Below are 27,422 nucleotides of genomic sequence, written 5' to 3' on the forward strand. Positions count from 1 at the left end.
GGCTGACCTGCTAATGGCAAATCTCTGTTACTGAGATTCTATCAGTGATTTCTGCAAATCACTTTTATTAGCGGTAATGTCATTTTTACTTCATTATCCAGCCCAACAGTCTATCAGCAAACAAGTTGATATTTCTTCTGTGAAACACCAGTTCTGCCCATTAACGCTGACAGGTGACAGGGAGCTGAAACTCTTTGGTTGCTCTTTTTAAGAGATTTTGGCCAAAAGACAGGGCAGTTAACCCCCTGCTTCCTGGGCAAGCGGCCTTTCCCCAGAGGCTGGTTTCGTGTCCCCAGAGAGCCCCTGACTGCTCCAGAAGGGACTCCAGTGCCCACAGCAGCGGTGGGCACTCAGGTCTACATGGAGAGATGAAGCAGTTGTGGAACGCGAGGGCAGGTGTGTGCAGCGGCACTGTTCACTCTTCTTGGTGGAAAGCCATAATTAACCTGTGAGTCAGCAGCAGAGAAAGACTTTAAGCCCTGGGAAAAACAGCCCCAAAGTCCCTGAAGCCTCAGAGGCTGCCCTGTGTTCGATTAGCCGATTTAGAAGATTAGCCAGTGTGGGGAGGCATGAGCGGAGCTGTGGTGTAACAACGTGGCTCTGAAGAGCTGTCTTTCAGTTGTGTCTGGAGTGTGAACAGGAAGAAGTTCATTTCTTCAGAATCACCTAAGATGTGCTCTTTTTTGTCTTACTCCTCAGCAATTCCTCTGAATGACTTGTAAAATCCCACCATAGCTTCGGGTTCGTGGAAAGCCTGTCTGATGCCTGGCAGACTGTGACAAGCACCATTGGTGTGCTTTCCCTTAGCACAGCCAGCCACACGCCGCCTTTGTGGCCCCTAGAAGAAAGTTTTGAAGCAACCAGAGTTCTCACAAGAACAAGCACTCCCTCTCCATTTTAGCATTCATTGCAAGAAGTGTGGGCTTTCTGAGTGAATTCCCATCTAGTATGGATGTTTGATGAGCTTTTCCTCTTGGCAATTCAACATTTACTAGGTGCTTGACCTGTGCCAGGCACTGAGGAGACAGAAGGAAAGACCATTACTGCCCTCGGTGAGCTGACAATCTAGTGAGGGAAGCAGATCAGGGTGTGGGTCAGATGGGCTGGCTAGCTCTGCCGGCTCAGACTCTCCCTCTGAGACCCAGGCAAGTGTCTTGTAAAATAGTTACTCCAAAGGCCTCTGCCTCCTGGAGCACTCATGAGGAAGAACTCACACACACATACAGCATGTTCAGAATACTCAGCACTGGGTGCTGTTGAAGATACTGCTGTAGAATTCAACACGAATGAGTGTTCTGGGAGCATAGAGGGTGCCAGAACCCAAGCCGGGGAGAAGGGGAGACTTATACAGGATCTTCTCAGGGAGTCTAAGGACATAGCTCAGGCAAAGTGGTGGTGAATGGGGCCTAAGAAGATGGGGCTGGTGAGGCTTGATGAAGTCACAGCTGCCCCCACACCCCAACTGGAGCTAACACTCAGAACCAGGACTGGGACTATCCTGCCTGAGGTGTCCCAAGGTGCCCTCAGCCGGCAGCAGAGTCCTGGGTAGCTCAGCCACAGGGCAACCCTGCTGCGGTCTTTCTTCTAGTTTTGCATTCCTTGCGCTTTGACAATGAGACGATTGTGTGGATATTACAAGAGGTGATTATCTCCATGGGCACTGAGCCTATTTTAGTGCAAAGATCTTGCTTGGCCAGAGCCAAGACTTCTGAGGTCACAGTTAAGTTGCCAATTCCAGAGGACCCAAGTGGAACCCCAGGGCCACCAAGGAACCTGCTTTTTGCAGAATGGTTTATGCTAAAAGATAAGCTGCAGGAAATCAGCACTGGACAGGAAGGAGCTGTGTTTGGGGCAGTTTCAATTCAGGGCTATGGACTATACACCATGGTGTTCCTAGCTTGTGTGCAGGGATGAAGTGGTAACAGTTGAGAAGAAGTCAGTCATATTTCTGGGTTCTGGAAAGCCTTCCATCTGGGGCTAGGTGGAGTGGGGGTGTCACAGAGCTTGTCTGACTCTGTCGTGAATAAAAGCATCCACATGGAAGCAGCAGAAAAGTGGCAAGAAAAGGGAAACAGAATATTGCTGATTCTTCTGCGTTACAACAAACACAGGTGCCAGCACAAATGTTCTGGGACCTCGATCAGAACATGCTCAGCTGTTACACATTCTTGGTTGGACTTAAGTCATGCTGTGAGTGGTTTACCTTGATGCCTTTTCCCCTTTAGGAACTTGCTGTCTGTGAGGGGACAGGCAGGGATATTAGAATGTATACAATATTCCACAAGGAGTGGGCAGAGGCTTCAAGGACAGCCACTGATTGTCTTATCTTTAGAAAACTTTTTGTAAGTAGCAATATTGTTATACTTATTATTTCGCATAGAGGTGAGCAAAGGTCAATGAACAGGCAAAGCCTGCGGAAGCCGAGGTGGGCTTCGAGAGAGGTCGCCATCCTCTTAACTTTCAGCTGCCAGCTTCCCTTCAGCATCTTCCTGATACTCCCCAGGTCTCCCTGTACCTCACGCTAGGACAGCCTACTTGTTCCTCGCCTGCCTGCAAAGACTTCAAGGGTAAGGGCTGAGTCCTAGCAAAACCAGAGCACTCAAGAAACGGTGCTCCCTACGCTGCTGTAGCCTAGCACCGAGACCACCACCTCCAAGCCAGGCCTCTGTTTTTGGACATGGTCTAATCATCCAGGAAAGACTTCTGGAACTACCCTTATTAAGGACAAGAAATGTAATATGCAACTTGACTTTAAAAATCCAGGAAGCTCTAATACTAGCAAAGTTCTTAGGACTTTTTCTTTCCTCCATAATCCTTGGCCAAGTTCAAAGGTGAGCACTTTCCCACTGTCTCATAAGGAATAATGTTTATTTCGTACAATTGGAGGTTGCAAAATTTGATTCCATCTTGCTTATTTGGGAAAAAAAATAACTTTTTTATGAAAGGAAAGGAGGGGGAATGAGATGAGGGTAAAATCTGGAAGAGAAGAAAGGTGCTTAGAACAGGGGCCTGAAAAGGCCATGGAGTTCTGGGCATTCTGAGTTTCTGATTTCCTCGATAGGGTTATCACAGCTAGTCACCACACCTTTCACCCTCCTGAACCTCTGTGACCCCATCTGTCCTCTCTCCTTTGTGGGTGTTTGTGTGAAGCTATGTTCTGATGGCAAGTATGATAAGTATGTATGCCTTCATAGCCTGCGCTCCATGCATGAGGTGGACTGACATGTATGACCAGGATTTCTGGGCCCTGTGCTGTGAAAGAAATTCAGCAGAATGCTCTGTGAGGTTTGTGGTCTGCTCAGCACAAGCCCGGATGTCACAGACTGACCTATCACACCAGGCCATCACTGACAGTTTGGGTGATGAGCAGGAATTTTCAGTTGAAGTAGAGGAGTACACGCTTGTACTTCCTCTGTCATTTCCATCTCACTGCGTTCCTGCAGGTACAGTGCCAGTTCTACCTGGCCTGCCATCACCCAGCTCTGCTTTTTTTGTGAGGACCATTTTAAGGGCACTGGAAAGGGAGAATGAAGTACTTGATATCTCCACTCATGTTATCTGCCTACCTGACCTCTATTCATTCTTCAAGGCCCAAGTCCATCCTTCCAGAACGTGTCCCCAAGGCCTGAGCAGGGAGACCTCACCTTGTGTGTACACCACTCTGAGCATGTCGTACTCTCTGCCAAGTACTGTCAAGTCTCCAGTCACTGGTATAGTCCAGGGCCACGAATGGCCCTGCCTGCATAGTTCCCTCGAGGAACCATGGCATAGATAAGAGGCAGGAGGAATCTGAGGCTGTTAAACTTTCTCAAAACCTAAGTTCAAAGGCTGCTGGGAGAAAAGGACCTGCAGTCCCTGGAGGTAGGGAGGCTTTAGGGAGCAGAACTCACTGTCCACCAGGAGAGCTCAGTAGACGTGAGACAATAGAGGTGTGAAGTTGTACTCGCCAAATTAGCTATGTGATTGCCAAATCAATAACAACAAAAAATGCTAGGCTCTAACAACATTGTAGCTAGAGGGCTTACAGCACCGTCCCTGTGTGCTGCCCCCTAAAGGTAGGGCTGAGAACAGCAGAAGGACGCGCAGGGCTGCTCAGAGTGTGCTGTACCCTGGGCTTTTCCACAGGTCACTCCACAGATGAACTGTTTCGTGCTGCTCTGTGCCAGAATACATGGAAAACCACGTGTGCCTCTTTATAGGAGTTTCAGTCCATACTATTACTTTGGGCAAGGAATTTTCAATGTCCCACCTACATTCTACACTTTGCTCACAATCCCTGGGGACACATTCCCCATTTCCCTCTCCTGGTATTCACTGTCACCTGCCTTGACTGTGGTCACCTGTAAGCTTGTCTTCCCCAGCCTCAACGGGACATTAACTCTTATGGGTAGGAACAAAGATGTCTTTCTTTCCAGGGTCTCCTGCCCAGTACCTTTCCTATAGTGGGTAGATCTTGAATAAAACACCAAGAAAAACTAAATACAGTATGCTAGGTATAGATAAAGCTATCGATTCCTTCTTCCTAAAATGCTGTGCAGAACTTTTAATGCTTGTTTTCCCCATGGAGGAGATAGGAATCTATAAGGAGTGCAAATGCCTTTGCCAAGGCCTATTCTCATTGGCCAAATGTTGCCCAACTCTTGCACAATTATGAGATCACATGGGAGATTCATCCCACAGGCAGGTAATCCAGCCCCTCCTTTCTGCAGCCTATTCATGGATTTTATTCCCTTATTCTTTCACTCTCAAAAGAAGATTGATTCTGGCACTGACTTAAGTTAAACCATCCCAAGAAGTCCTATTTCTTTTAATGTCAGGCAGCGGGACCTAGAAATTAGAGTGAAAAAAAAAGTGGGGGGCAGATTCCCCATTTCTCCAGCTTCTCCCAGGAACTCATGTTGATCCCCTGCAAGGGGGGTGGGAGGAGTCAGCAATGTCTACTGGAGTTGAGTATCCCCAAAGCTCCAGGTGAGAAGACTGGGCTGTCTCCTGGAAGGAGTCCTGGCCTGTCCAGCGGGATTCATCTCAAGTTGAAGAGCACTCTTTTCTCAAGTACTCAAAGTAGTACCTTGCTAGTCCAGGCTGCCTCTTCTGAAAACTAGTTGGAATTCATAATTACAGTTTTCTTTGCAGAACGTAATCACTATAGCTCAGCCTTTTTCCTCCCAGACTTAAATGGGTTAGAGATAAGGGGTTTTCACTAATCTCATATTTAGCGGTTTTCTCTTCGATTATTTTGCATCTTGTTTTAAAATCATAAAGCACAAGATGAATTCTGAAAACCACTATGATAACAATTTCAAGTTTTGTTTTTCACCAATCTTTTGTCCATGTAGCAACCACTGATAGACGTAAACAAATCATACTGATATTGAAGGTGAACTTCCGATGGCGTTTTGCTGTAGACAGTGGCAAGAACAGAGACAATGGTGATGGAACTCCTCCTCCAACTCCTGCCTGATTCCACTGTCCCACAGGCTAGAATCCCCCACTGAGCAAGCCTGGCCCGCTACCCTAAAGTCACCCTCCACTGCCCTCGCTAACTATGCAGAGGTCCCACCACAATGAGTCCTGCAGCCTTTCCCTGCTTATTGGACAGGACGTGCTGATGCCGAGACTGTCAGGACTCTCCCCATCAAGGAGAAATACTCTTTGTGGCTTCCCAGTTCTTCAGCCCCAAGGAAACACTCGCATCAGCAATTTTTCTTTATACTCTTTCCTCTTTCATTTTCAATAGATGGGCAAAACACCCCCTCCCCCCCAGGAGCTATCTGAAAAATTTCAAAGGTTATTAATGTTCTAATATACAATAATAATTTTTAAGATTCTGACCAGGAAAATCCAGAACAGCCTACTTGAGAGCAACAGGTCAGCCAAGTCCGAGAGTGCTCCTTATGTGTTTAATTCTGGAAGTGGGTCCTCCCGGGAGCTGCCTGAGGGACAGGCTGGAAGGTCCAGTGCACCCTAAGTACCAGCTCAATCCTTTTGATTCTCTCTCAACATCGAACAAGCTACAGAACATATCTAAATGTGAAGCAACCTCTCTGTCAGTGAGGACTTCCCGACCAGCGCTGGGGCTGATGTCTGCACAGGGATAGCACCCTTGTATCTACAGGATGCTCCAGACACATCTGTTTGCAGTTCACAGAAGAAACATTAACTGGTTTTGGAATTGCCTTCACTTGACATCTAACCGAACAGGCCAGGACTCTGCCTCTCGGGTTTTCATGAGTCTTTTATAAGGTACAGTTTCTCACTTACATAGCTGCTTTTAATACGTGATGTTAAAACACATTGTGGGAAAACCCTGGCTTCCAGAAGCTGCCCAAAAGTGACCATTTTTCATCCTAACCAGACCCAGTCCTGCTCACCACAAGGCATCATCATAGCCAAAGAGATGACATGATTCCTTTTCTTGTGATCCCAAGATGTTGCTGTGCACACCTTCAAGCTTATTCCCACACTGAGACGGGGTTCTCAAAGCATATAAACCATTCAGGCAGAACAGGGCGCACTGGGAAGTAACCTCTTTTTCCTCTTTAGAGGTCATGTGATCATGTGTGTAACCATGAAATAACTTGTACTTATTGACCTATTTATTTGCCTTGCACTCTTGTGATCAATGGTTTTCAATGGCCAACTGTAGCTGCATGAAATATTCAGTCCCCATCACTCAAGTGGCATCTTGGAAGCTTTCTTTTCTCCAGACAAATTCAACGTGTTTTTCATTCTCCTCTTGCCTGTTAGGTAAAGATTTATTTATTTATTCATACAGAACTGGGGGGTACAGAAGTGCAGGGGCAGTGAGAGGATTCTCCAGAGACAGAGCGGGGAGCAGAACAGGCAGATCTACGAAGTACACTGCTGAGGGGAGCAGCAGATGGGTCAGGAGAGGTCTGCTGTGCCATGTGGATCACCTCTGGGGCGGGCGGGGATCAAACTCATGCTGAAGTGGCTTTAGCTTCTTAGTGCTGTGCTTTAAGCTGCTGCGCCACCAGGGAGGGCCCTACACAGGTCTTTTTAACAGCAAAATAGCATTGCTCTAGGCATGCCCATATAAAAGCATAGGTGTTGGGCACAGGTTGACAAGTTGAGCTTTGCCCTCAAAATTATCCACAAGGCAAAATCTAGGAAGCCCATCAAGATGATAAACATAAATGCTCCTTGTAACTACAACCTGGTGTGTTCAAAGACAGCCTTGGGTTAGTCTGTACTCAAGGTTACTCTTCCCCACCTCCCACATATACCTTCTACTGCTGTCGTCATCAAAAACAAAGTGGATAAATAAAACAGAAGATAAATTGTCAGTGAGAATGTGGAGAAATGCCACCCGAGTGCAGTGTGGTGAGTACAGAAAGGTGCAGCTGCTGTGGAAGACAGTGTGGCAGAGGCTCAAAAAAAAAAAAAAAATTAAAGAATTCTGGTGTGATCCAGCAGTTCTTCTGAGTATATACCCAAAAGAATTCAAAGCTGGAACTCAAAACATGTATGTGTGTGCCCATGTTCACTGCAGCATAATAGACAAGGTGGATGTAACCTAGATGTCCATTCGTAAAAGAATGGATAAACAAAATGTGGTCTCTAGACATAGTGAAGTATTACTATCCTTGAGAAGGAATTCAATTTTGGCACAGGTTACACTTTGACAAAACTTGCGATTATTATGCTAAGCGAAAGAAAGCAGACACGAAGGGACAATATTTTGCACAGCTACTTATGAGTAACTTAGGCAGATTTTCAGAGAAAATAGAAGACTGGGCACCAGGGGCTTGAGAGTCAATGTTTGATGGCCAGACTTTTAATATGGGACGCTTGGGTAAAAGTTCTTGGGTAGAAGTGCCGGTTAGTGATGGCTGCATGGCAGTGTGAATGTGCTTCCTGCCACTGACTTGCACCTTCAAATAATTAACATGGCAAATGTGATGTGATAGATGTTTTACCACAATAAAAGGGGGAACTATCTTTAGCCCACCAAGACCACCAAAGGAAAAGACCTTTGCAAACCTTCTACAGTGCTCCTGAACTTGCTGACAAAGTAAAAGTCTTGAATTAAAAGGATACTAAAATCTCTCCATGCTTGAAATCTAAAATGATAGTGATGGCTACACCCTTTTAAGACAACCAGATTCCCAATTTACTTTGCTTGCCACGACTAAGCAAATCTGGTGTGAAAAAAGAGAACTCAGAAATAGATTTGACTGAGGCTCTCCCGTGTGTTTATTCAGTGGCTTCAAAATCCCCTCCTTCTTCCATTAATAAAGGTTTGCTTCGACCTTTCCATTAGCCCACAAACTACTATTAAAAAAGCCATTTATCAGATTAACACTGAGTACTGCAAAAGTCATCTGCAAGCAGCGTGTGCTTTTCCACGTAGGGGTTACCATGCCAACAGCTGTTCCGTGTTCATTGTACAGAACTATCAATTTTAACAAAGTCCTGTTTCATAATTGTGAGCACCAATTCAGTCTTGTCCCTCCCTTTTTACTTCCCAGATGTGCATACATGGCAAGTACCTCACCAAAATTCAGGTAATACACAAGAAAGGGAGCACTTACAATGTCAACCTATTAAATATCCACAAACCAATAACTTTGCAAAGCAGGTAAAGATTATATTATCGCCTCTCTAACTCTTATTACCACCCTAATTCTGCCGGACAGTTAAAGGAATTTGACATAAGCACAGTCTGGCCATTAATTCCAGAAAAAGGAGTCCTAGGCGAAGAAATTGAGAGACTATAATTACACAAGTTGTTATAACAATCATTTGCCTTGGAGAGCATCTATAAATAAAATGGGGTAGAATACTTGGATTTTTATTGGTGCCAAATTCTATTGCAAATTTTTGTTTTAAAGGACCCCAGAGAGCTTTTAAATAAATGTGTTTAACCTGGCTAGTATTATCCTACTTTTTGACTTAGAAAAAAATGTCTGAAATAGAGAACTTTAGGAAACAATGTCTCGACTCAAAAGTAAACCTAACAAGCAATTTCCAACCGCAAAGCAAGCAATTATCCCCAGTCTCATACTAAAACTCATGATTAAATCAAAGACATATTCAATCCAGTTTTAAAATGATTCAAAGAAAACCAGCAACCGCTTTAAACACCTGGCTCCCACATGAATAGGCCTCATCTTTACGTTGAAGCTTGCTGTAAATCTACGACGCTCTCAGTGGGAGAGAAAAAGCTACTGACGCCCTTACACATCTAGCTCTCAGGGATAAACTAGAAACACTGTGATAACATCTACTTCTGCTAATAAAAAAAATGATTTTAATCTAAGTATAACAAATCTGAATAATACTCTATAGGTGTCTAAGTTTTCAATATCATGAAAACACTGCTGTGTAAAGCAGAAAGAATACCTTTACAAGATATGGATCATGTCACAAAATTTCAGGAAGGCAGTAACCAATTAAAATTTGAAATGGAGCTTATTTGTAATCTTTGAAGAAAAACTCGTTCTGCCAGCTAGGAGTTCCCTGCCCAAAGCAGACAGCAGGGCCGCATGGGGCATTATCTTACCCAAAGTGAGATTCAGCCAGTCCCAACAGCCCTCCTGACACAGTCTCTTCTCTATAACCAAGCGAGTTATGCTAAATCCAGAGAAAGGCCTACCCTGGCACAAAACCTTTCACTTGGTAGTTAGTTCTGGGACACTAGAGCTAACATAGGTTAGGAATATAGAAGAGATGCTGCTTTTCGGGTTTAAGAATAATCTTTGGGCTGGTTATAGCTTGTTTTCTGAGCCAGGACACGCCATGAGTAGGGGTTGCCCTGTGACACATCTGAGTGAAACTTAATACAGCTACATTAAATCTATGGACTGTGATTGCAAGAGATAATTCTGATATATTGCTGTACAGAAAGTGCATGTTTTGCAACAGTGTATAATATATTCTTTAATTACACAGCAATATTTATTCTGTAGAAGAAAGTATGTTCACCAAAGTGTTAACAGTGGTTCTCTCTAGAGGGTGGAATTTTGGAGATTTTTATTTTAACTCAATGCCAAGGGAGAGCCTATGGATACTTTTTATAACCAGAAGGAAAACAACCTAGCTACTTTAAAAATCTGATGTAGACAGGGGTGTGTGGGTGTGCAGTAGGTGAGTCTGTGCCCATAGCTAACCTATGCTAAAATCTCCAGTCAAGCAATCTGGGGCACCCTGCCCCTCCTGCCCTTGACCTGGACTTCCAGAGCACCCCGGTTGATGATCGCACATCTCTGTCCTCCCTCCACATCCTGTGCTCTGGCCAGCAGCGTCAGTGAGCTGCCCCCATGCTGGGGGCAGCCATTCAGGAAGCAAGGAAATATTATGCAAGAGCACAGGAAGTCAGAGGAGACAGGATTCTGGGCAGGCCTGGCAAGGAGTCTGTGTGAACTCTAGTGAACAAGCGGACTTTGCTCAGCCGGGCCAAAGCCAGCAGAAAGCCTTCCCGGGGCGGCAAGGGAGACCCGTCCACTTCAGGTCTCTAGCCAGTGGGCAGCCATCCAGAACTTGATGTACCTGATATAAGGCAGATAAACTCCAGTCCCAATATTTCTACCTTTTTGGCCCAAGTTCAAGGTGACTCCCCAACACTCAGCCATCATGACTCTGTCCCACAGTGCACCTCCCAGCCCCCAATAAACACAACTCCATTCAGAGATCTTCAAGCCTGTACTTCTCAAAGCCGCCGGCTTCCTTGGCCCTCCCCGAAGTTTGTGCTGGAGGACATGGTAGTATCACCTCATACTCTCATTAACCCCGAAATTTCGAGATGTGCTCATTTATCAACACACACAGGAATACATACACGTACATATCTGAATCACAATACTGTCAATGCCCTTCTTTGCAGTTTAGAGTTTTCAGGCCCCAGTGCGGCAGCCCTCTGACGGATGCAGAAGCTGAGGCGTCGGGAGTGCCCACAGTGAGATATGGTGTGATGGTGTCAGGACTGGGAGTCAGGTCTCCTTGTTAGCAGTGATTTCATTCACTCCAGCTGCCCACTTCCTCCTTCCCTGGTATTAGGAGGTGAGACTGACCCTCCTCACTAACTCAGCAGTTGATTTTTCTAGAAACCACTGGGCTACGCACTTCTACCCACATCCTTCTTAATTAAGGCTGGTCCCACTGCTAAGGAAGGAGTGGATCCAGCCCCTTCTCTGGCATCAGGCCATGCCCAAGTCTCTGCCCTCTCCATTTTTAGAGAAGTTGCTCTTTGGGGAGGGGTGTGTACATTAGATGAAGTTGGAGGGGTTTCCTCTAATACCCACTGACCACCTCTACCTGTCCATTTTCCTTCCCTACAGAAGCACCTGGAAACAGGAATCAGGACGAGGCTCCACCTAGGCTTCATTTAATAAAGGAATTAAAATCTTGGACTGGATTTTGAACCTGTCTTGTCTGGTTCCCACCTACTGGCCTATTTTAAAGATGGAGAAACTGAGGCCCAGAGGCTGCCCAGCAGGCTAGCACACCTCCAGGTCACGGGATTTCCATTAGACACTTCTATAGTACATTTCCTGAGGAAAAGGGCCTCAATGTGAGTGATGTGCTAGACTGGACCAGGCAGAAGTGGGGCTATGGTCCTCGGGACCCCCTTTGCCTCTGTCAGGTGTAGCAGTGGTGTTTCAACACGCAGAAACAGCCACTTGGGAATGACACCCACCCAATCACTGCCCCCTGCCTGACAATTGCTAATTGTGGTCAGGACCACAGTGGCACTCTCCTGGGACTCTGCTGTGTATTTCCAGACGTCACTAACACACAATGGACCCTACTCCTCTGGTGTAAACATTGCCAAATAAGACAAACAATAACTTCATCAGGACAGAAAAATAAGGTGGCCTGAGAGCGCGCTCGTCAGTGGACAGAGGCCGGGGTCTGCTAATGCACCCTCCGATTCTGTGGTTTTGAGATCACATTTTTGTGTCTCACTTGTTTCAGCTATGAGAGGAGAATGGCAACCACTATAGCTTACACAAATTACACACCAAACAAACATACGAAGTATAATGCAGTGTTGAAGGCAAAGACCCAGCCACCCTGCGTTAACTTTCACTTAACAAATATCGAAAGGAACACTTTAGGGCCTGGCACCAGCCTGCACACTAAGGATTATCTTGGGATGTAACTCAGCATAGTCCCTGCCCTTGAGGAAGGTAAGCACCAGAGGGGACTATAGAAAATAACAAGACAAATGAAACACAGCATGTGGGAAGAGTTGTTAAAAAAAGCAAACAGACACAGGAGACTAGGGTAGGTGGTGGAGATTAACTGGGGGAGGTTGGGAAGAGCTTCCCTGCGAAGAAGTGATATTTAAGTTGATCTCAGGACCAAATTAGCCAGTCTCAGGTGGGGCTGAGGGAAGGGCGAGGTCAAGCACGAGAGGCGTCAGCAATGCTGGGGGCGAGGGATCTGACCCAGAGCAGAGTGGGTCACCAAGCCTCATGGTCAGTGGGTGGCAGAGCCAGGCCCTTGGCACCTAAACCGTCTACTGGGAGGCCAAGGTAGCCTCTAGGCGTCAGTATGCCCCTTGTTTCTAGATTTCCCAATAAACTGTCTGACTTCTCAAAGACATTGTCCCACTTATTTAATCCCTTCCAGAGCCCAGTAATAGGTCTTGCTCATAACACGCCAAGCAAATGGGGCCTGAGCAGATGTGGTGCAGATACAGCCCTTTAGGTCTAGAGATTTGGGGGTGCTAAATTGAATGAATTCCCACTTGTGACAGGCAACTGGCATGGACCTTCTCTTCCCCAAACAAGAAAGGAGGACTGAGCAGGCAAGGGTGGACACCTTGATGTCTTGGTGTTACCAGATTTTCTAACATCTCAAAGAATGGGAAACGTATAACTCATACCCTGAAGTCACCACTGGCAAGACTCCATGACCTTGACAAATCCAGCTGGGGCAGTGGGAGGGGGATTTAAAAGCCTGCAAGCAAGTGTCCCTTTTACATGCTCCTGAAAGTCTTCCAAATGCCGTCACATCACTTCAGCTATTAATGGTGAATAATTATATCGCTATACTTGTTAATAAAGTTGCCTTAAAGGCCTGTACTTTATACTTTTCAAAGGTCTTTCTATCGAGATAATGGCTACAAAATCGGTTAAGTGTGATAAGATTTAAAAATGCATGCTTTTATTGAAACACTCACTTATTTCAACCTCATATTAATCTTCTAAACCAGTTATGATGTCTATCCCATATTTCGAAATGGGAAACATGCAGAAAGATTCAATGACCTGTTCTAGGTCATAGTCAGCAAAAGCCCTAGAACAATCTTCAGAGGCCTGAAGACCTGAGAGCCACTTTGAGCCACAGGTGGAGGGAGGCTTTTCCAGGCCCGTGAAAGGAAAAGAGGTCCCCTGAGAGCATTTACAATCTCTTTGTGGACAAAGGCTGAGAAATATGGAATTCTGGGGGTCATCCCCAGACACTAATTTTGGAGGCAAAGGAATTCAAGTGGGTGAAAGTTTGTCCCTTTCCAGAATAAACATGTACTCTGTCTTTGCCCAGAAGATCAAACCCAAGGAGAATTCAGCTGCCATCATTACCTTTGTAATATTTGGATCCCTGCAAAAAACTCCAGGTAACCCAGAATCGCATAATGTATACAGACCCCAAAATGGAGCATGAATTCAAATGTGCTCAAGTCAATGAGGAAAGATGGAATCTGCATAAAAGTCAGCTCAGGCTCCTTTCTACTTGGGCCTTCTGGAACCAGGATCTCCCAAGGCCTGAAGCAGGCTAACAGCTGTAGTCACTACCTCACCGCCAAGTGCACCCAGGTCCCAGCACCCTGAAAACCAAGGTGGGGAGCAATTTGCTAGGAGTTCAGTAGAGGCAAAGATGGAATTTTTCCAAAGGAACGTTCACACTGGAAAAGAAAGAGAAAGGAGAAGAACCACCAAGGAATAGACATGGCAAGATCACAGGCTCCAGACCTTATGATCCATTCCCAGAATGGCCTGATTAGGACACCTAGCTTTCTTGAGCCCTACCTGGACCTGTGAAAGGGAGACGCTGGACTCAACTTTCTAGTTCTTGCTAGGTTTGAGTAAACACCACTTTCTGGTCTGTAAGATTTCTTGGGATACCTCTGAGGCAAATTCCCAGGAATGGCCCAAGTCGCCCCCATAACCCCAGAAGCTCTGCCACCTGCTGGCACCTGAAGTTTCCTCCACCAGGCTTCAGAGGGTCCCCTACCCCCAAGCCCCTGAGCTCAGGCCCAGGTTCAGTAGCCTGCAGAGTAGTTATTTAATGATTGCTGAACAAACGGATCCTGCCTAGACTAGCCAGTAGTTTCCCGGTTCTACAACCACTTACTACTGAGGGGTTGGAAAAGGAATAGGAGATGAGACATGCAGTTGTCACCATGAGATTAAATTCCAAGCCCAGAGCTTTCAGGAGCTCGAGTCTCCCTCGAAGTACCATTGGATTGGATAGGACAAGCTAAAGTCACTTGCCTGGTGTTTGCTGGCCCCTGGTATGGGACTGACTCCAGTGATTCAGGATCTCTGGCAAGGCCCTGCTCACAAGTGTCCAGCCATGACCTTAAGTGCTTCTAAATACCTCTAGGGGAAAGTTTACACCTGCTGGGGGAGGGGAAGGTCCCAGCTGCCCTCCTCAGGTGATTGCAGAAAAACGGCTCCTTTTTTTTTGTCTTTGGCAACTCTTGCCTCCAGTGTTAAAGCTCTAGCTTTAGGGAGCAGTATAGTCACCTAACAGGGAAGGACAAGGCCCAGGGACAGCTGGGTGGGGCAGTGTTGTAATCACTCAGAGTGATTACCAGTAGCTGAAAAACCAACAAAGGGGTGGTCTGACTCCCATTTGTGGTTTCTAAAGTGTTGATGGGCCTGCCCTGCAATTATACAATGATCAGATTAAAAATCCTAAAATCTGGAATAAAAAAGGAGAAGAAGGGGTAGTAGGACAGTCTTACCAAATTGGCAGAACCCAAGTCTTTACCATTAAAATAAGACTTTAGGGGTTAGGGTCCCTGTAGCCTCCTCTGAGCCTAGAGGAAGCAGGAAGCTATTTTCAAGCTATTTTAGCATACAGCAAGCGGTCCTACTCTGCACGCTAGGAGACGTTTCTATGTGGTCACTGAGTGTGTGTGTCTCCCAAAGCAATTTGAGCACATTTGCAGATGACTTCCTTAGGGGTGTGGGGACATCTGTAGCCTTTAAAGGTCATCTTATGGAGGACAACCATGGCTTCCTACAACCAGCCCCTTGGAGTACTTTTTAGAGCCAGGGTTCTGGGCAGAAGTTAATGGAGGTACCCTTCCCTAACCAATTCCCAAGAGAGGCATCACTGCCCCCATGGTTTCAAGGCAACCCAAAGGTTACATCATAATGCACCTCAGGGAAGAGCTGTCCCAAACCTTCCCAACACCAGCTCGAACCAGGTTTTTATCTCCCACCATCAACAGACCTCCAGGTTCAACTCTGGAAGGAGAGGCTCACCAACCCGAGCCTACACATCCTGCTTATTTCTCCTCTGCATCAACTCAAGCTGCTCCCTACAACTGGAATGTACCATTTCCCTCAGCCTACCCAATAGCTAATTCTTCAAGACCTAGATCTTAAAGCTTCTTCAATAATCTAATCTACTGATCACCTCTCTTTATAGTTACTTACAACACACAAGATCTATTGAAACTCCGTCACTCACAATATCAATCTTCCACTGTTTGCTCAATGCTTTATCTGAGCTACTTCCGACTTCCTGACAAAATAGTCATAACTTGAAGATGGGGCTAGAATACCCATTAACATAGTCATCCTGTAAGAATTCCTTGATTCTCCAACTTAACCATATGCCCCTTGAGTGCAGGGGCCTATCTAACTACCCCTTCATGGCCTCACTGAGGAGCTTGTACATAACTGAGAGGTTTACTCACAGTGATGAATGATACCAGCACCCCCACAAACCTCACTCCATGCATGGAAAATGAAACAATGAGGACAAAAAATTGAGTTGAGCAACCATTTCTGCCAGTGCCTCTAACTCTCTGCACTAATCTCCCCATGTTCTTAATAGATAGAATTACTGGGTCAATAAGCAAGCACTGGGTACCTACATGATCAGGTGTCCCGTGCTGGGGGAAGCAAGAACAGAAAGAGGACAGGACCCACAACAGGGATCAGGATGGTGATCAGAGACAGATATACACACACACACACACTCAAAAGTCAATTTGTGAAAACATCATACACACAGTAAAATGCAGTGTGAAGACCCTATCAATATAGGGGTGCCCAATGTGCTACTATTAGTGGAAGGTTCCCCCAGAGAAGATAATTTGAGTTGATAGTCCCTTGCAAGCACTTCCCACCTGGCTTTTTCAGCTTTGAGATGAACTGTTTACTGGCACTTGCCAGCGACATATACAGGACATTGTTAAGTGAAGAAATAACATAACTAGTCTGTTGTTTGCATTTGATGTAAAATCACATTATCAAACTGGCCTGTGGACCCCCCCCCCTTTTTTCCTTTTTCTTTGTAAAGATTTATTTATTTATGCATACAGAACTGGGGTACAGGCCAGAGGTGCAGGGGTGGTGAGAGGACTCAACAGAGATAGAGTGGGGAGCAGAACAGGGCGACTGATGGAGTACACTGCTGAGGGGAGAAGCGGGCAGGTCAGGAGAGGTCTGCCACATCATGTGGGTCACCTCTGGGGCGGGCAGGGATAGAACTCATGCTGAAAAGGCTCTAGCTTCTTAGTGCTTTAACCTGCTGTGCCACCAGGGAGAGCCCCCTTTTCCTTTTTTTAAGGAAACTGAGTAAAGGACTCAACTCTATATGAAAATTTTCATGAAAAATACATGAGACATACAAAGCCGAAGATGTCGGCTTTCCAAGGAACAGCAACAAAGCAATTCTATGATTTTTTTTTTTTAACTAAGAAAGATTTTAGGGGCCCAATACAGGCAAGGTCTCACAGAGCTCAAAAGATAATTCAGCCTCCTTGTCTTGGAGTAATGCAATATTGTTAGAAAGAAAACATAGGTTTCATTAGGTAATATAACCTGGACTATAATCTGGTGTGCTCTTTCGGCAAACACAAGGAGTTGCTTGAAAGGAATGGGAAAGGGAGGTGTTGTGTAAGAATTACTACAGAGACTCTTTAGGAGTTGGGGAGCCTGGGCTCATTTTAGAAAGGTGGGAGACATTTGAGTAGGAAGAGAGGAGACCCGAGGCTCGAAGGAGCCCTGTGATGTGGGGGAGAGAGGACGTGTGCATATAGGGAGCCCAGGAGGCAGACCGGGTGACGGTGAATGGGGTGAGGTGGCCGGATAGGGCTCCCTATCCTCAGTGGGAGGAATTCCCACTGCCATGTACACTGCCCTGGGAAAGAAAATGAGGCCAGTGATCCAAGTCTTCATTCAGGCTGAGTGTATCTAGTTAATCCTGGGAGATCTCCAGAAGAAACAATCTCCTATCCACATAAGACACCCCTTTCCCACTCTGAAGACTCTGAGTTCTGAGGACATGACAAACCCGCCTAAAAGAGGCTGAGAACAGGGTAAGAGCAGCACCATGCAGCCTCTCTAAGAGGCTGGGAAAGTGTGTTAGCTGCTTCCCAGCAGGACAGCAGGAGCTGCATGGGCACAAATTGCCCCAGAATGCCAACAGGCTGTGAGTGTGGACTGGGTTTCTCCCTGACTGCTCGATCATCTCAGAGTGTCACCAAGTAGGAGGGCCACAGCACCTGAGCCAACCAGACAGACCTACCGCAAGGAAGTCAAAAAAACCCGAGGCCTCTGGCTCCCATGCCCCACCCTCCGTTAATTCCCCAAGTCTCTTGTATAGAATAAAAGACAGATTCCCACTGCATGGAGATAGGGTACATTTATAGAAGCTCCCTTCTCACCAGCAAGATGTGACCTTCATACTTTTCTTATCTTAATATCTGTGTAAACATTTGTTGTGCAAGCACACAAATAAAGGTTCTAAAGGTGAAATGTGGTGTGTCCAGTAACACTACACTGCTCCAAACCCAGGCACCAGCGAACCCTTTTGGTTCTGCAGACGGCTTCTCTCCCCCTTCTCCCTGGGCACCAAAATTAGCTTCATCAGCCTTAGTAGAGTTGGAGTGAAAGCTGCCATTCTAAAATAGCACCCTAGAACTCTTGCAAGCACAGGAGAGAAATACAAGGGTACATGGCTTATCGACACCAAAGAAAGCAGTCTCACTGGAGTGCTCTTTAGGCCAAATACACAAGAAATGAGTATTATTGTGAGGGTTCATTTGGGAATCTTTATAGTTCTAAAATGAACACTAGTCTTTTAGTCCCTGAATCTCCCACTTGGTTTATTTTATATGCCCTGATTTATTTTATTAAGCACGATTGCTTTCATTCAGAAAAATATTCTAGATGTCATATGTTCATTAAAAAGTGTCCAGCAAATATCCTGTGATGTAACTAAAATTTTACTAACTTGCACAGTCCTATTATTTCTAGAATACCCTGGAAAATATCATGTATCCCATTTCCCATATACTCTAGAATTGTTTTTTTTTTTTAATATCGAGAGCCCGAAAAGTCTCTCACAAGCATAATTTTCTGTTGTTTTCATATGAAATCCACCCAGAATCAAGTAGTGGATTTTGTGTGTATGTGTGTGTGTGTGTGTGTGTGAGTGTGTTTGCTTAAAGCCATTCTTTCCTGCCACTGAGTATGACGTGTTTTTCCAGGACAATCTTTCTCAATACTCCAAAGTGCTTCAGCAACAGGAAGTCGTAAAGGTAGGAAGGAGGCCTGTAAATATTTGCTATAATTACTCATTAGTAATAAGAATAGTAAGTATTGGAGCTTGAGTCACCCCTTTGTGCTCTTGGCTCATTACCCTGAAAGGTACCCTAAGGGGATACCTAAGGACCTGGTGTCCTCAGAGACCCCTGGGTCCTGTTCTAGTTTGTTGTAGGTCGTGTGGCTTGCTTCCTTCAGTAATTTAGTTGGAGTCCCTAAATATAAAATTAGGATTGTGTCTTGCCCTTCCTTCCCCTTGACCCCTGCCAGTGGAAGTCAGGACAAATCTTTTACAAAGTGGTGACAACCTTTAAAAAGTGAAAAAATTTACCAAAAATTTACCAAAATATGTGTATTTGCTAGTACAAATCCAGCATCAAGAGTAAGAGACACAGCACCATCCAGCTTGACACACAACACAGTCATTTACATGATTACAGTAAAAAAGAATCATATACTTTTAATCAATGTTTAAGCTCAAAAATGCTTCTGAGCTCAGGGCGAGCCCAGGTATCCCCTTACAGCAAATTAGTGACATCCTGTAGACACGGGTCAAGAGCAGAGCACCTCACACTGAGAACGAGACCAGAGCATCAACTCACGTTGCTAAAGAGCTGACTGGTTTCTAAAAGGACTGTCACTGAGGCTGTGCCCCAGCATTTGCGGGCTATCAACACAGCTGCAGGGTTAACCCCCAGCCTCACAACTGCACAGCTGCAGGGTTGACCCCCAGCCTCACAACTGCACAGCTGCAGGGTTGACCCCCAGCCTCACAACTTCAAGGGCAGCACTGTGGAGTTCGTGTCTGCTCTTTTATGCCCCAACCTTACCCTCAAAGCTCTCATGGGCTATGAGGCCAACACTAGCTTCTCAGTTTTTGTTTTTTAAAATCGGGGCAGGGGGTGGAGGTTTCAAACGGGGATGCCAGAAGTCACTGGAGAAACCTAAGAAAGTTCTGATTACCTACTTCCATGACTTTGTATAACTGGGAAAAGGCCAGATGGGAGCATGGCAAATAAATACATCTTTTCAATGGGGTCATTTTCCTTACTGACAAGCCACCCTTTCCCAACTATCTTTCCAAGTGAGAAAAGGAATTGTTTCCCAGAGTCATTATCTTGCTTAGAAGTTACTAAAAAAAAAAAAAAAAAAAAAAAAATAAAAAGTGCATGTTTTATCTGAAAAGAATTAAAGGGATCTGTTTTTGTTGGGGTGGATCGGAAGAGCACACGTCTGAACTCCAGTCACTGCTCGACATCATCTATGCCCTGTTTGCACAAAAAAAAAAAAAAAAAAGATACTGAAAAACATTATTTCAAAACTGAAGAATCTTTTCAAGTTCAGAGCAAAAAATGTGCCTCCTGGAAATCCATGAAGTTTCTGGTAGTCATGCCATAGGGTATTGATGTACGAGTGGCCCCGGGAGACAGTAAAGGCAGGCAAGCAAACAGATTTCTTGAGATAACAGAAAAAAAGCAAGTCACTTAGAAGTAGATGACATGCCCGTTCATTCTGCACCTGTCTCCTTGAGGCCAGAATGCTCCCAGGGCTCTGCCACTTGACCTGACTTCAGGCTTCCAGATCAGTCCTGTGGCCTTGAGCAGTGAGATCACACAACCAGCTACACCCAACCTCTGCTCAAAAGTTGCCGATGGTGGGAGGGGCACGTGCCCATGTATCGCCCCCACACAGACAGTGGCTGTGAACGTGCCTTGCTTCTTTGTCTGCTATGTACGCCAGGTGCCATGTGATTATGAAAGTACAGTGTTAAGAAAGTCAAGAAGCCCTTCTAGGCCCACAGTGCACAGGCCAGCAGCATGACAGCTGCGAAAGCTTGGGGCTCACCCCAGAAAGGGCTCTAGAAAAGCGCAGCATGTTATTACTGCAGGATCACAGCTATTCTTTATTCCCCCATCCATTCTTTCCTTCCTGTGCTTGCAATTTCAAAACATCAAAAGAGCCAGAGGAAGTCTTGTGCATCTTGATTTGGAGATGGTTCTCAGAAGCCGCAGAGGAAGGGCTTCTAACAGCTTCTTCTGCACAATGGAGTCTGAAGGCTAAAGTAATTATTGAAGTCTTGCCACCAATTAAGGGTGGGAGGTAGAAAGCTTTGAACTTTTGGGGGCAGTAGAGAACTGCCTCCTGTGAGAGTTGAGAAAAACCCATGAAAAATAAGGCTTTCCAGGACTTCCGAGTCCACCCTTCAGCTCTTCCATCTCCGTGTGTGAGATTCAATACCCGGGATGAGTCACAAAAAAGTAATTATAATAATTATAAATAGAGCAACAAAAGCAGTGATCATTTATAGAGTACTTACCACAAGTCAGGCGTGGTATTGAATACTTTCTGTCTCGGGGAAGGTAAGGCAGAATGGACCACTGGTTGGAGGGCAGACTCTGGAGATACTCTGCCCTGCCCCCACCCCAGCTCCACCCTGACTGCCTAGTTGACCTTTGACATTTCAGCTTTCCCATAAGCAGAGCTGGTTTAATAACAGGGTTTATATCAGAGTGGTTATGAGGATGAAAAGAGTTAATCTACATAAAGTTCTGAGGACAGTGCTGACACAAACAGCTAAGCACACAAACGACTAAGTTTTTGTATAGCTCTACTGCATGCGTGATTTCTACTCAGGACACAAAAGTTCCTAGTACATAAAAGGCCCTCCGGTGGAAAATGTGGTCATCACTTTGCAGGGCTGTTTTATGAAGCATTAACACAATGAATCACACCAGAAGAACCCGTGCAGGGCTCTCAGCAACCCTGAAGAAGAACTGTTACTCAGGGTAGACATGTGGCACACAGACAGGGTAGTGGGCTCGGGGAAAGGCAAGCTCAGCACAGGCCTTTTACCAGACGCACACATCCACTTTCTCCCCCACCTGGAAGGCAGGGAGAGTCACTTGCAGTGAAATGGAGGAACCGCCTAGGACCTAAACAGAAAGATGCAGACATATAAGCCAGTCCCCCAATCATTAGTCTAAGAGCATCTATTCTTTTTCGAGATCACAGAAACCTTAGAAAAGCTATTCAGAGTCACAGAGAGCCCCCCTCAGGAAAAAGAGGGCTTATGTACATAGTGCCTAGCACGCAATGCAGAGCTTCAAAGGTCACCCCGAAAGGCCTTTTCCCAAGCCCAGGGAAGGTCTGTGCCATCCCGGCCTCCCGAGGTCACAGCTGTCACCACTGCTGTCCTCAGCGGGATCAGGAGCTCTTAGACCCCTTACTGTCCCTCAAGCCCCATTAGATATCTTCTTTTGCGTCCTCACTCAAAGCAGGTGTATAAAGAATAGGCAACATCCAACTTTGGGGGTATGTTATGTTCTGAAGTACATGGCAGAATATTCTTGAACCCTCCATTGGCTCTCTAGAAGCCCAAACTAACCCTCATTTGACCTTCCATCAGAGTCAGTCTTCATGCAGATGGCAAACACTCTTGTGATTCGGGGAAACTATCTCCCACCCAAAATGCACACAATACTTTTAAATAATTCTGTGTGCTGTGTGTGTAATTGCTTCCTGGAATGCTACTAGGTTTTTAACTTCAAAAGATTTAATCCTAACAAAAAAGTTGCATGTAAGCTGCTTGCTGCTTATATCTTCAGTTAAGCTTCCTTGTGTGTCCTTCCCAATGTCCAGTCGAACAGAACAACTTGAAGACAAGGAGAGCCATACCCCTTACATCGTAGATTCCTCTTCAGCAGGTTACCCAGAATAGGAGTTGGTGTTCAACATGACTTGTTGTCTTGTTGCCATGATGTAAACAGCAGAGCTGTTTTTCATCATGAGAATGACAACAGGCTACTGAGGATGTGGGTTTACGTAAAGGGTACTGGGGACCCTGAGAGCAAACACTGCTGATTTTACAATATTGGCAAAAAGCCTACTTATTCTGACTATCAGTGTCAATGCTAAAAGAAAATGGGAAGACTCATTAGACTTAAAAAAGAAAACACAACAAAAACTCATGACAGTATGTGGAACAGAACTGGGAAAATATAAAAAGTGTTCCTAAATGGATTTCCTGAGAAAGAAAAAAAAAAGCACCTAAACCTTGAAATAATTATAGCAAATATTTTCAAATGTATCAGGCTAATATTCTGGAGCACTCAGAATTATCCAATTGCTTTCTAATATGTTTAACATTTTACAGAATACATTCCTAGAAAGTTGGGGATCATCCTACGCACCTGCAGAAAGAGGGGAGGGGGATAACTGACGATCTAAATGAATTAAACAGATTCAGTCTCATGGTATTTACTCCTACTGAAAAAGCCAACCTACTTAATGTAGGAATAAGTCTAATAAATGCTGTAGGGGCAGGGGGCCTGACAGGGAATTCTCCACAAAGCACTCTGCTTTACCAGGGAACAGGGCTCACACTGGTTTTATGTAATGAGGTCCTCATATAAGTAAACTTTTTTTCTAAGTAAAATAGAGGGAGAGCACACCAACAATGAATTCATACTTCCCAGAGTCTTCAGACACCGGAACCAGCCCAACTCTGCTTTTTTTTTTTTTTTTTTTTTTTCAAAAAGCACTCACTCACACTGTAGCCTAGAGTCTTTTATGATTGTCTAGAAAGCTAAATCTCCTTTATACAGGTTCAGTGGTTTGGGGATGGCACCCTATGGTCTGGAAGCCATCCTCACTGTCCACAGGCATTTCAGGACTATAATGAACCTATCAGCACTGACTTACTTGTGCCTAGAGAAAGCACTTATCTTCTCAGGGTGAAAAGAGAAATGATTTCTGCTGTCCCTTCTAAAATAATTCTAAACTCCCCAAGAGTGACATCACCAACACCTCCAGCCACAACCTTCTTCTGGATTTCAGGAAAGCAATAGTTGAGCTGTTGTACCTGGAGCTATAATGTATCAGTCCTAGATTGGCCCTGTGTCCTTGGGATCAGGTGTCAGTGTTGAAGGAATATATGGAGGAAATACACTTAAGTTGAGAAAAACTGTCCAGTACTGTTTTTCCATGCAGAATTGGAAAAGACGGACTTTTTATTTTTAGCAGAGGAACAATTCAATCCAGCTGGCAGAGAGAAGAAAAGATGGTCCAAAAACATGGGCCCACATGTCTTTCACTCCTCCTGCTCCCCCTCCCTGACCAGGCCCCACACTAAGTGGTGCAAGCCTATGGGGAAAGGGCTTTCACCTAGTCAGGCTCAGGAGCTGAACCTTGATCCCTAATTTTCCAAGAACCTCATTTCCATTTACCTGAATTACTCTCTGATCACTAAGAACTTTCAGACTCATTTCTCTCCTATAGAAGGGACACAGGGGCTGTTTTATCAGGCGAGTCATCCTGACACTTCCTACAACTTTTCCATTTGCCTGAACCACTCTCTCCAATTGCCATGCACCTGAAGACCTTCAGCCCTCCCCAAGACAATGAAGTCAGAAATTGCTTAATCAAAAGATGAATCATCCTGACACTTTCTAGGGCTTCACAAAACCAGGGACTTTGGTTATTGAGACACTTTACTCCAGAGAGAGGTGCAGAAAGGTGTGGGGGTGAGTTTCTGACCGTACCTGGTGTACCTGACAAGTCCACTACCACCAAAGACTGCATGCAGGCACTCTGTCAAGGCCAGCCAACCAGTTTAGAAAGCAAAGTCTTTGTTATCAAACATTAACATATCCATCCATCCACGCATGAACATTTCATAACAAAATAATCCTGGCTCACTTCTGGAAGCGCTGTTGTTCGAAGGAACACAGCAAATGTTCTGTGCATCTTCAACTTGGGAGAGAAGTGTTTTCTGAATCAGAAGAAACATTTTTTTTTAAGAACTGGTGCACAGAACCCTCACTTGTGAACTCTTGTGAGGCATCTCACTGCACTTGTGAGGCACTGTGTGAATGCTCAAGATAGCCACTTAAAACACACCAACTTTCCATGTTTTGGTTCACATATTTTGGTCACTGCCTGGTGCCAAAAGGAGCCTGTAGTCACGCAAAGTAAATGTCTCCAAAAAAATTAACCCAACGGGAATGGGATAACCGCCCTGGATGGAGAGGGACACACTGTTTACCCCATCAGAGGGATCAAACTCAAGGCACCTCATGGAGGAGGGCGCTCAGGGCCAGGGCGCTGCACCCGCAGATGCCTCCGAAGCTTTTTACAGGCAACCCCTCAGTGTTTCTTAAAGCAGCCGCGCTGGCAAGGAACTCGGAGTCTGATTATGCAACCCCCCACTCTAGTCTCTTTCAGGCCGCGTCGCCTCTGCCTCTGCACCAGGCTTATAACACCGTAGTCAGGTGTGTAGAAATAGTTTTCTCCCTGCTCCCAAGTTTCTTGAGACGATTCGTATACATAAAGGCACAGGACCCAGAGCCGAGCCTGGCTGGAGAAGCTGACACTTCACACATCTGTCAAGATTACCATCAGGCCCCACCTCCCAGATTGCGAAATTCACGGACAGGCATCACAGTTGTAAAATACACAATAAATTCCCTTGCCGGATCTGAAACCCTAAGCCTGCGCGGAGGCACGGACTGTAGCTTTGGGTTTTGACTGTGACGTCGTTATTACAGTCATTGTGATGCAGGCTATGTCGGTTTTACAAAAACAGTTGGAATCTTAACGCCTCTTCCCTGTTACGCTGACCTCAAAAGACACGGGCCCCCGGGGGCGCCGTCCCCAGGGGCTTCACTCAGGACCCGCGAGGCCAGGCCAAGGATCCCTCACCGGTCTCAGGCCCCGGGGCGCCACAGTGACGCGGGAGGGAGCGCTGTGGCCAAGGGGGAGCAGCCGGACTCAACTCCCTCCCTCCCCCCAATCCCCCACCCCGCCACCCTCCCGAGATCTAGGAGCGCCCAGCCCCGGCGCCCCGCCAGAACCCGAGCGATTCGCTCGGGTTTCTCAAACCCTTATCGGTGCCGGGAGATGGGAACCGCCGCTGAGACCGTAGTATACACGGCTTCTGGCTTCTGTCCCGCACTGGAAGTCCGAGTTAGAGCAAACCAGCGCAGACACTAAGCTCTCAAAGCCTGTCACCCCTCTCCCTCCGTGGCTTGGCTCCCTCATTCCTAAGCCGCCGCAGCCTCTCCCGCAGTGCCCGCGACTCCCGCCGCTCAATCCGCCGCGCCTTGCTTTCCAGTTGCCCGCAACTCGGCCCCGCCAAGCCGCAGCTCGGACTGAAAGCTCCAGCTCACCGGGGAGCTCAGTAGTGGAGAGAGGAGTGAGGCGCCAGGCAGCTGGCCCCAAGGATTGCGGGAGGCGACGCTGTTCCCCTGCCAGCGCAGCCCCGCAGCGCGCGCTCGCCCTGGCAGAGAAAGGGCTAGACCAGGCCTGGAGCGGCCGAGAGGGGGCGGGAGGGCAGTGAGAGTTGGCCGGAGTCGCCTCTCACCCAGTTCCGAGAGGCTCGCGAGGGCAAGCTGGCGGTGGTGGCTGCCCTTCTGTTCTCTTGGGAGAAAGTGACACGGGGACCTGCCTAGTCCTCGGCAGCGCCATCCCCTCCCGATGCACCGAGACACCTGCCCCTCGAGGCAGCTCGGCCTCACTAGCACACTCCTGCTGCGTCAAGGTGCTGGACCAGGAAGCGACTTTCTCCAAGCTTCAGCGGGGTCCGGACACCCGGAATGGGGTTCTAAGCTGCGGCCGGACCCTGGGCAGGCGTGCAGCCCAGTGCTGCGCTCCCCTCCCGGCGGTCGCTTGCCAGTTGGGGAGCAGCACATGAGGGCACAGCAGCACATTTGGAAGGACTCGAGGGTTCGAAGGAAAAGTAGATGCTGCCCCGCACGCAAGCCCTGAGACCATCTAAAGTTGACCTCAGTCGAATCTAGCAAGAAACTGCAACTTGCTGGCCTTGAGAGTCTGAGGGGCAGCAGGGAACCGAGGGGAGGTATCAGGGCACACCTCCGATGTCCAGGGCCATCTCCCACGGCCTCCAGCCGGGTGCACGAGCAAATTCCCGATTCTTTCGGCTCACAGAACTCTCCCCCGCGAAGCCGCAGCTCCGCGCCCCTCACCCTCAATCCCTGGCACCTGCTCTCCTACTCAAAACTCGCCAAACCGACGCGCGGGCCTCAGAGACCTCTCCGCACTGGCCCCGCGCAGCCCGTCTGCGCTCGGACCCGCTCCTTCGCCGGCGCCTACTCCGCTTACCTTTTCTTCTCCTTGTCAGCTGTCATTGTCGCGGTGGCCCCTGGAAACGCCGAGCACCCGGGCTCCCCGCCGGCGGAGGCTGTGGCCGCTGTCTTTACCGTGGTCCTCACACGGTCCCTGGGGACAGGTCCGGTGGAAAAGGCCCTAAACGCTCGCAGGTTCTTAGCGCCCCGCACAGTCAGGTGGAAGTTCGGGCGCAGCTGGCTAGGTGCGGGGGTTGGGGGTGGAGAAAGGTGACGGGAAGAAACCTGTACGGGGAGGCGGGGTCGGGGCTGGGAGTGGGAGGAGGCTGTCAAACGCGAAGGGTAGACAGAGGGGACTGAAGTTCCTTATTCCTTCGAAGAGAAGTCACTTTTCTGAGTTCTCAAAAAATAAAAAAAGTGGCTGGAACCTAGGGAGTTGGAAGAGTCCGTGGCCGGGCGGGCGCTGAGATGACCATACAGTCTCAGGACACTGCCGAGGATTGTACGGCCGCCTCAGGAGAGCTGGCGCGGGAGCGCGGCGGGCGCTGGAGTTGTGCTGCTGGCCGCTCCCGAATGTCCTGTT

At 46.9% G+C, this 27,422-nt stretch overlaps 1 protein-coding gene across 2 annotated transcripts in view; it reads right to left on the bottom strand.

The window, feature by feature from the left end:
- The window catches only part of EPAS1 (endothelial PAS domain protein 1), a 77,947-nt gene extending 50,535 nt beyond the window's left edge, over positions 1-27,412 (bottom strand). For both annotated transcript variants that reach the window (XM_012727505.1, XM_004686233.2), the window contains exon 1: positions 26,877-27,412. In XM_012727505.1, coding sequence (XP_012582959.1) covers positions 26,877-26,902 — 26 coding nt within the window. In that variant the 5' untranslated portion in view covers positions 26,903-27,412. The remainder of the gene's footprint in view (positions 1-26,876) is intronic.
- Between the last annotated feature and the right edge of the window lie 10 nt (positions 27,413-27,422).

The sequence above is a fragment of the Condylura cristata genome, unplaced genomic scaffold, assembly GCF_000260355.1.
Source record: "Condylura cristata isolate star-nosed mole 26May11 unplaced genomic scaffold, ConCri1.0 scaffold00020, whole genome shotgun sequence".
Taxonomy (NCBI): domain Eukaryota; kingdom Metazoa; phylum Chordata; class Mammalia; order Eulipotyphla; family Talpidae; genus Condylura; species Condylura cristata.